General features: G+C 47.3%; 1 protein-coding gene and 1 long non-coding RNA gene across 2 annotated transcripts; both read left to right on the top strand.

Moving 5' to 3' along the window:
- The first annotated feature begins 233 nt into the window (after nucleotides 1-233).
- LOC122380206 lies at nucleotides 234-4,326 on the top strand. The gene has a single exon (XM_043363168.1). The coding sequence runs from the start codon at nucleotides 2,625-2,627 to the stop codon at nucleotides 3,750-3,752; it is 1,128 nt and encodes a 375-aa protein (XP_043219103.1). The 5' UTR covers nucleotides 234-2,624; the 3' UTR covers nucleotides 3,753-4,326.
- A 1,146-nt stretch (nucleotides 4,327-5,472) lies between these two features.
- Nucleotides 5,473-8,248, top strand: LOC122380204. The gene is made up of 4 exons (XR_006256298.1): nucleotides 5,473-5,716; nucleotides 6,019-6,425; nucleotides 6,820-7,567; nucleotides 7,899-8,248. It is a non-coding gene; the product is annotated as an uncharacterized LOC122380204 (long non-coding RNA).
- Nucleotides 8,249-10,135: the final 1,887 nt, after the last annotated feature.

Below are 10,135 nucleotides of genomic sequence, written 5' to 3'. Positions count from 1 at the left end.
TTTATACATAACTTATGTAAAAGTTTTATTAAATATAGCTTTCTTCTAGAACGATATTACGCAAATCACGCAAACACGCAAAGAACGCACGCAGAAAACGCATAGTGTAGCCAGGCCTTTAGACGATCGTTGGGTCTAAGCAACTGACGTCATAATAGAAAAACTTAAAAAAATAGATCTGTTTACGCATGACGTCACTGCTTCGGACTGGTTCCCACAGCTGACTGCGCCCATGTTGAAGCCCATAGGCAAGACTTTAAATCAATGTTACAAAGAAAAGGTACCGAGTTGTGCAAAGAAATCTTGTTTATTAGGGACAGTGTAATTTTTGATTTTTTTTTTTAGTGGCAGCAAAAATTATTGAGCAATGGCAAATTTTATTGAAAACCCTTAGGAAAGTAACGTTTCATTTCTGGCGCAGGCGTGACAATTAGGCAGCCTGCAGGCGTCGATCTAGGGATTTCAGCCATTTCCATGATAATTGAAGATGCAGCGTGAAAGGTGGCTGCGACTCATCCGGTAAGTACCTAGATATCAGTTGTTTCTGCCTCCAATAAAGGCATGTATTTATTATTTGCTATGAAATATGATTGTCTCATTTATATATTTAACGGTATAAACATGCTACTTATCCAGGACTCAATATACCTATCACCAAAATGTTTGCTTCAACTGTGAGAGAATCTTAGGGGCCAAGTAACCATTATTTTTACGCATAAGTGTAATTGTAGACACACAGTAAAAATAAATTGATCAATAAGTATTATTTTCACAAAGCTGTAGTTGATCTTGCCACATCACATCATGAAGCCATGGGGGCAAATTGACCTTAATCCACTTTCCAGACACATACCAATCAATTCTGAGGGCTTGTACGAACATTCATTGGCAGTTGTAATCCTCACCCAGCTGTGTGCTGGGTCTGGGATATCTGGCTTGATAATAGAGACAGAAGCAAAATGTGAAAGGCCTCCACTGATATTAATACAACACAGATTATGATACAATAATGATATTGACAATGTCCATGATATTGATGTGTAAAATGGAGGTAGTTGCTAACATCTAAACGAAATATAAACATATTAGCATAATACCTGGTTACTATATACGTGGGCACTAAAACTGATCTTTATTATTCCTATTTATCACAAGTAATCTAATAATGCATGTGACACATTGCAAAAACTACTAAGTTGTCAAAGTAAATGCTGTTGGATAACATGCTTCACCTGCCAGTGGGGCCTGCCCTGCTGGTGACTGCTTGCAAGAATGAATGAAATGAATTAGTGCATACATAAATACACGAATAATTGTCACTGTTTGTGGCTAGATTTTACTTTCTTTTCTTGTACTTCTTGTTCCATCTTTGACTAAGTCATATTTCATCTCCTCGTCACAAGGTTGGAAAAACTCGTGTTTGCTGGTCAACTACTCCCCCAGAAAATGTTGTTCTCCACACTTCATACTGGATATAAATGATTTTTATGTACTCCAACCAAAACATCAGCTTTAAAATGATTGTGAATAAGGAAGAAAAAGTGTAGTTGCTCATAATAATTGGTGTAGGAGTGAGGGTGGAAAAGCAGAGAGCCTCTATTGCTCATTTTTGGATGTGTTAAATTTGCATGATGGTTTTCTGGTGATATACTGACACATGCATTTTGTACTCCACTGTCCTAAAAAAATCTTACTCCACTACCAGCCACAGAAAGTAAAATTCCAACACTGCTCATCGTTGTCCCAAACTGTCACCTAACATTTTTATTCTTATTTTCTTTTATAAGATCCCATGCAATGTCAAGAGTTCAGGACCCAAGATTCCACACAAAATGGGAATTCCAGGATCTGATGCATACTAAGAATTGCAGGATCCAAGATCCCCTGAATCCCCCACAAAAACAAACCTTAATGATCCAAGATCTCCAAGCTGCTCCGCATAATCAAAAGTTCAGAGTCCTGGATCCCCTTGATCTCACATAAAATTGATGTCTGTTGGCAAAATACTAAATAGTAGGCCTTATCACTGACGTGAAGGGCCAGAGAGCAAGTTTAACTGCAAAGGCTTCTTGGGCTACATGTCCGTCTCCAAATTATTGGACATTTTAAATTAACTGAAAAAATGACAGAGACTAAAAGCAGAATCCAAGATCCCCAGGATCCCGCTATAAAATAAAAATGAAGGATTCTAGATCCCCAGAAGCCATTCACAAAACTATAACAGGATCTACGAGTAGGAACCCCAGGATCCATCGACAAAATATAAATGTAGGACCCGGGATTTCCAGGATCGCGACAAACTCTGAAATGCTGAATCCATGATCCATTAAGATCCCAGATGTTGGATCCTGAGGATCCTGGATCCCAGATCTTGGGATCTTGGCACAAGTGTGCCTGTCACACAAGCATGTCCATTGTCCATGTATGCAAGTGAAATGTCCAGGACCCGGGGTTCACCAATGCAGCTCGCAGTGGGACATTATTTTGGCCACAATTGAAATAATTGTTTCTGTGTTCCCAGGACAGCCAACTTCAGTCCATCATCTAGTGACCGGATCTGCTCCTGGCACTTCACCAGAGGCGTCGCATTCGGACCGACCCGCTTCCCATGGAATGTGGACAAGATGCTAGAACTAGATCTGCAACCCTCCCGGACACCAAAGTCAAAGCAGGTGTCAGCTGATGTCACCTGTCGTCCTCTTGAAGAGACGTCAACTGACATAACCCATCGCGGTGCTGGGCGTGTCACGGCGAAAGGCGGAGAATCGCAACTATTGGCTGCCGAGAACCAGCTACTTCGTGAGGAAGTGAACCGACTGGCAGCGGCGGATAGGTACAAGGCTGCCCGGCTGACTTTCAGTCAGATAAGTGAATCTGACGCGCTGGTGAACTATTACACCAGCCTCCCAAACGCGAAAGTTTTTAAGACGCTGGTGACATATATCAGCATGCTTGACTTTGAGTACTATCAGCATAAGGTGGACGTCTTAGTTCTTGAGGATCAGATTCTCATGTTCCTAATGAAACTCCGGCACAACTTCGGCCACACAGACTTGTCAGTGCGCTTTGCTGTCTCAATGTCCACGGTGACGAACATCCTCAGAACGTTTATCTCGGTGTTCGCCGAAGCCCTGTACAAGCCTGTGCTGGGGAAGGGAGTGACGAGCCGGGAGAAAAATCGGGGATCAATGCCAGCTTCCTTTGAAAAGTTTCAGAACTGTCGCACCACCATCGACTGCACAGAAATTCACATTCAAAAACCCGACAACACAAACAACAAGGCAAGCACCTACAGCGCCTACAAAGCGCGCAACACATTTAAACTCATGGTCGGAGTCGCTCCGAACGGCACTATAAACTTTGTGAGCGGAGTGTACGGTGGCAACGCGTCTGATAAGCAGATCGCGGCGACAAGTGGCCTGCTGGAGCAGCTGGACGCGGGAGATCTCGTCCTCGCAGATAAGGGGTTCTCGATCGGTGACATAGTGCCGACTGGTGTCACTGTCAACACGCCGGCATTTCTGTTCCAACCCCAGTTCACGAAAGAAGAAGTGCTTCACAATCGGGAGGTGGCTGAGGCCAGGATTCATGTTGAACGTGCTATCGCTAGATTGAAACTGTACAAAATTCTCGACGCGATACCGCATCAGTTCCGCAATATTGTCAATGCTCTCGTGAAGGTATGTGCCGTCATGACTACCTTCCAAAACCCGATCATAGCTCAGCATAGGCTTATGGACAGGAGCAAGTGAGACAACAATTCATTACACTGATCATTGCCGCTGTCCGCTGCTTTGTACTGTAGAAACGGAAGGATCTAGGGGCATATCACCCACTGGTACACGATGCGTTGAATCTGCAGCTCAGTGCATTGGTCGCCCTGGCTTTTTCTGGGGTCTGTTTTGTTATCTACCGGTGACTCTGGAATCCCGTACCAGATCGATCAAGTGGTACATTTGCTCAATGATTTATGTGCAATAACTTCGTGTGTACGATGCTCATTAGTTACGGTTAAGTACAATGATAAGTAATCTCGTCTAACGCCTAATTGTTCATGACTGCCGCCGCAACCGCAGCCGCTGCTGCCGCCGCCGGGGCCGCAGACGCCGGAGGAGAGGGAGGAGGAGATGAAGGTGTTTTACCTGGAGGCATCAATCATTATCGAAATGTACCTCATCTACGCCGAGGCCCTCCACCCTGCGATCTCGGAACTCCTGGCGTTTGACGCTATGGTCTATGTGGAGGTGGCCTGTGACCTCTATGATGAGGGTCTCTCACTGTGATTTTTTGTGATCACAACACTTGATTTTAAAACTTGATTTTTTTATCATTTAACCAAAGAAATTATGTATGTATGTATGTATGTATGTATGTATGTATGTATGTATGTATGTATGTCCGATAAAAGCTACTGATAGAGAAATACGTCACAAATGACATACTTTTCTACTGAACGACAAAAAGAAATGATCATGAGCAACCGACCGCCGTCCACCGAAAACCAGGACGCCGCCAAGGCCGACGCCACCGCCATAAACGCACGCATGTTTTGAAACTCGTGCGCCATGATTGTATCACTGAATAATAATGATAATTTCTACGAAAACATTAAGATAAGATTAATTTTTGGTAGCTAAAACATTAGGAAAAAAATCAAGGAATATGTGAAACATCAACTTGCTGGCTCGAAAAATAAAATACAGCCCTAAATTGTCTCGGAAGGTCTCCCCTATGGCCTTTAATATTGGCACAATCAGCTGTTGGAACCACTCGTTGGTGATGACGTCAGAGTACACAGCTCTATAGGTCGGCAACACAACCCCGACATTGCATTGCTGGTAGAACAATATGTGTCTTGGCATTATGAAATGTTATGCCAACAAAGAAACTCGCGCAAAAACGGCGGCTGTGACGGCAGCCTACTTTAATGCGAGCATCGATCTAGAGCCAGCCATTGAAACTTTGTATTCCATATCGACTAGTCCCTAAAGCATTTCTGGAAATCTACGGATACAAATACCTACGATCAGCAAAAGTTCATTTCTCTACGCAAGAAATACATCGATAACCGATCAATCGTTATGTTTAACTTAGAAGATCTCGAATTCTGGTGAAATTTTTTTATAAAAGCGCTATGAACATCACCGTCATCGTAACGATCATTCTGATCATCACCTCCTGCACCAACGCCGAGTGCGGGGGAGAAGAGATTGTCAACATGACATTACCAGTTTACCGACGTACTATACGTCGGCTGACTTCTTTATTTACATCAGTCAAAAAGTTCACGCCTGGTGCTTTCAGACACCTCAAACGGAACACGATGCAAATCGTGCGCCGTTCTCGGCTGTGCGGGGCTGCCGCATATACCTTAGCGGTCGCAGTTGTAGTTCCCATGCAATACAGAGAGGGCAGCACCAGTCCCGCCGGGGGCCCGTGCTGAGAGCCGTTGGCTGGATGCCAATTAACGAACAGTCTGCTCCGACCTACGGACGCGTGTGCATGTGTGTGGGTGCCGCGCGCGTCGAGTGCAGCAGTACAGGTCCGGCCATGACCGACCAGGGGTCTGGCCGAGACCCGAACATCGGCGATAGACAATCAACATGGTCTTAAATTAATGTTGAGGTAGTGGTACAGTTTGACACTGCCTGTTCTGGGTTTAAATTCCCAGAAAAACCAAAAGTTGAAGAAAAAAGCACCAGCAACGAATACAACGGTGAGTCGTTGCCGCCACATCCTTTGGGATTCGATCGCCGACACCCTAAACTCCCCGTCCCTTCCGGAGACAGTGTCATCAACCTGGCAGAAGGGGGGAACACGTGGCTGCGAGAGAAACAGTGCATCAGAGATCACCTCCGTGAGTGGGAAACAGAGAGACTTGAGGCGGGGGCCAACTGGGACAATTTTCATTTGGATGGGAGGTAATGACATTTACGGGCGTCCTGTACGGCGTCCGCAGGGGCCAGACCATGAAGCCATACGGAGCACTGTGTTCGTATGGTTGTGTTCTTTTTGCAGCGCCCGCCAGATTCTGTTCGCCCATCTGGTGTTATTCGCCGGTCACCGAGCCGGCGTGTGGACCGGCCTGAAAGTGGAGGAGTGGGAGCGACGTCGCGACTCCGCTCGCTCCACGACGGTGTTGCACCATGGCGGAAAGGTTCGGCGCATCATGGGAACGACGACAGTGGTCTTGACGCCGGATCAGGCGTCACTGGTGAGCCTCTTCTACCAGCATGCCCGCTCGCTCCTGCCAACGGCCGCAAACAGTGACCTCTTCCCCGGGCTGCAGCCGCATAACCCGGGTGGAGTCGAGGGCCTGTTTGAGGGGCTCGACAAAGGGGAGCCGACCCTGTTGTGCGGTGGAAACGAATGTCGCCAGTTTCATACTGACCTGAGCCTCGACGTCGCCAACAGCGTCTAGGACGGTGAGACACCCGAATCTGTGAAGGATACGCCGATACGTGTCCTGGCTTCGACCCCCCCCCCCCCGTCTCAACGGCGTTGGCTGAGAGGGGTTGGGTACTTTTACGGACTACCCCGACGTCCCGCAATTTGTGCTATGTAATTTGACGATTACGTCGTGGTTTCCTTCTAGCTCGATATGCTAATAAATAATAAATGGGACAGAGGTTGAAAGTAAAGTGTAAGTGGCTGTAACCGGGAGGTTTTGGCGAGCGTGATATTATGCAATTAATAAGTTTCTTCACCAAAACTAATGCATCCATCAATCATATACATCAAAACATATTGTTATCGCGAACACCTGTACTCTAGTATGATTACTAGCAATATACCTTATTGTTACCGCTGTTGTTTCAGGGCCTGCTTCATCCTTCACAACCTGTGCTGCCATCACGGCGATGAGGGCGAGTGGCTGGCAGCCGACGACCCTGCCCGCGCCGCCCGGCTGCTGGTGGAGGAGGCTGGCGGGCTGTCGCCGGGAACCCAGAAGAGGCACCAACAACGGCAGCCGAGAGGCGCCGTTGTAATCGCAACCGTCTTTTTTTGTGAAACTGGCCACTGGTGGTAGTGACCTTAAATAGCAAAATATTATTTGACGAACAAGTCTCCGTCGATGATTTTCAATAACATGTAACGATTTTACAACACATTTCTTGAAAGCCTGTAAAAGGTGAAAATGCGACCTTTGACCTGACCTGTGACGTCATCGGTTTGACCGAGGTCAATGAAATTGGGTCACAAGGTAGTTCCCCGGTGGGGCTATCGAACGCTGTTTAAATCTTGAAAGTCGGCCGGTAACTTTCCGAGATCTGGGGGGGGGGGGCGAAAGGCCCCCCTTCCTCTACGGGTGGTAGGGTCCGCTGATAGACATACGGGGCGCGGGTTAAGTTATCGGTTAGCCCGCCCATTACGTTAATCACACGAGGTCTGATTTCACAGGTGCTGTACCTGGGCGACAAAGGCGGCAGCACCGTTGGCGAGTGTGTCCGCCGCGTCATGGCCCAACTGATGAGGAGCGGCCTTGGGCAGCGCTTTAACATGAATGGGGCCCAGCGTCACGGAAAGACGGGCTTTAGAACAACGAAGCTCTACACTGTCGTCTACAGTAAGCATATCTTCTAACCCGTTTTCTGAATACATTTCTATCGTGATGCTCATTTTATGGACAATGAAGTAGACAATTGTTTTTCTTTTATTACCTCATTAAAAACATTACCTCACCAGTTTTGCTTTTATCACAGTATAAAGTTCTCGCTTCCTTTTACTTCAACTGCGTGTATCTGAATTACTAGAAGCAACGCACGACTCTACCGCCAGCAAGACGCCTTTCTGGGCGACAAACTAGCGAGTGCGTCAGTTTCTTATTCTACATCTCGCTAGCTCGTAACGAAAGGATTTGCTCGCTCGTAACAAGCTTTTTGTTGTTTTTCCGACAGGGCCAGTCAAACAGAACCCGGCCTTGTCGGTGACAGAAAAGGACATAGCCAACGCTATCGGAAAGTGGCTGGTGAACAGCCGAGACCGGGAAGGTTACAGGACGGCGCGCCAGGCCACCAACAGTAGCGGCGGTGGCAGCGGGGGCGGCGGGCGCCGACACCAGCAACGGCGGTGGCGGCGGCAACGGCGTCGAACATAACGCTGACGCTGACGAGGGCGGGGCGGGGCGGTGCGTCACCTAGTGTGTCTCGCGTGTAATATACGTTTAAAGGAAACTGTCGTAGTTGTTAATGTATGAATGTACCAGAAGTGAAAGGAAGCCAGGTAGTTTTAAGTCCACAAAAGGACATACAGCCAATCAGTAGTTTACCATGTAGTCCTTGCGTGGGACAGCTGACAAAGTTGCCATTCGCGATACCTGTTTGATATTCTTGTGGGCAGCTCACATGGTTATCAAATGGGGTAGCCTGATATGGTTACCGAATGGAGCAGCCACGTGGTTACCACAGGGGAAGCCCATATCGACAGTTCCGAGCAAGAACATCCAAGTGTCAAATTTTTCGAAATTGAAATTTTTATACCATTCGACTCAGCTTGTCGAGCTGAGTCGAATGGTATAAAATATCAACTTCGAAAAATTTGACTTAGGATGTTCTTGCTCGGAACTGTCGATATGGTTATGAGGTGGGGCAGTCCATATGGTTACCATATGGAGCAGCCCATATGGTTACCACATAGGAAAGCCCATATGGTTACAACATGGGACAGCTCATATGGTTACCACATGGGACAGCCCATATGGTTACCACATGGGGCAGCCCATATGGTTACCACATGGGACAGCCCATATGGTTACCATGCAGAAACACCTTTGTGGAATAGATGGGCATGCCCACATGGTAACCACATGGTTATGATGCGGGTGTGTTATCTGGGGCGGCCGGCAAATGCGGGACAACCTACTGGCCGATATGAAGAGGGCCGGGCACCCTGTAGGCCGACAAATCATCAACGAGTCTGGCAGCTGCGAAGAAGTGAGCTCACAAGGAAGAAGCAGAACTTCCACCAAACTTGTAGTCGCTGCTCTTATGAAGGGGAATTTAAGAATGTGAAAAGGCAGAATATGCTCAAGCCCCCTGGCCTGCAAATTAGGCTGCACAACACAACAGTGCCTTTGGTGCTGGTGGAGTATTAGAACACCTTGTTAGACAGGACACCGGCACCAGCACCACAAAATGGTGCAAGTGGTGCTTCTGCATCTGTCTTATCTCAATATCAGTCTTGCAAACAACAACAAGGTCAAAGCGTTTGGTTGGCAGCTGAGAGAGTCAGTGGCGCGGGAACCGGGGGGGCTAGGGGGGGCTGAGCCCCTCCAACTTTTCGGCTGGGGGGGCTCGTAATGTATTTGAGCCCCCCCAGCTGGAGGAATCGAAATCGGAAATCTACCAACACAATTTCATAGATTCATACATAGGCGCAAGAAAGTAATCTTGGGCGCGGGAACCGGGGGAGAGGGCAGTGGGGGAAGCTTGCCCTCACAACTCTGGGGCCGTGGGGGCGGTGCCTCACATCTTTTTATGAGGCCAGGAACCGTTGGGGCAGCTTGTCCTCCCCAAATTAGGGGTTGTGAGTCACAAAGAAAGAAAGCATGTAAGTGAAAAAATCTACCTATTTTACTGACTCGGCAACTCATTTGGCAGCTTAAAACCTTTATTCCAGGTTGCCAAAACGGTAGTTTCTTCACTCAGCTGAGACGGAATACCTATCTCACTTTTTTTGCAAATATTTTCTTCTTTTTTTTTCGTTGAAAAGGCCAAGGTCTGAAAAATAAGTGGCCTAAAACCGATGAGAAAACTAGATTTGGGGGTACCCTAGGTTGATCTCTATGATGGTTCAGCCCCCCCAGTCTGGAAGAAGTTCCCGCGCCACTGGAGAGAGTGTTGTATGATAAACTTTTTGCTTTTTTAACCCGCGCCCCACTGGGGTCTGTGTATAACACGCCCTACTGGGGGGGGGGGGCTATTCATAGCCCCCCCTCCTAACTCCGAAACTACTGGGCCGATCGTCAAAATTCAAACGGCGTCTGATAGCCCCGGAAAAACTGTCGAGCGAAACCTAATTTCATTGACCTCGAGGTCACCGATGACGTCACAGGTCAGGTCAAAGTAAAAATTATTAGCACTTTGGCTTGTTCACATTTTGGGCTCTGGCCGCCGTCTTACAAGTCAGATCAGGC

This window comes from Amphibalanus amphitrite, unplaced genomic scaffold (genome assembly GCF_019059575.1).
Source record: "Amphibalanus amphitrite isolate SeventyFive unplaced genomic scaffold, NRLGWU_Aamphi_draft 000093F_arrow, whole genome shotgun sequence".
Classification (NCBI taxonomy): domain Eukaryota; kingdom Metazoa; phylum Arthropoda; class Thecostraca; order Balanomorpha; family Balanidae; genus Amphibalanus; species Amphibalanus amphitrite.
This window is presented reverse-complemented; position numbering and strand designations above follow the sequence as displayed.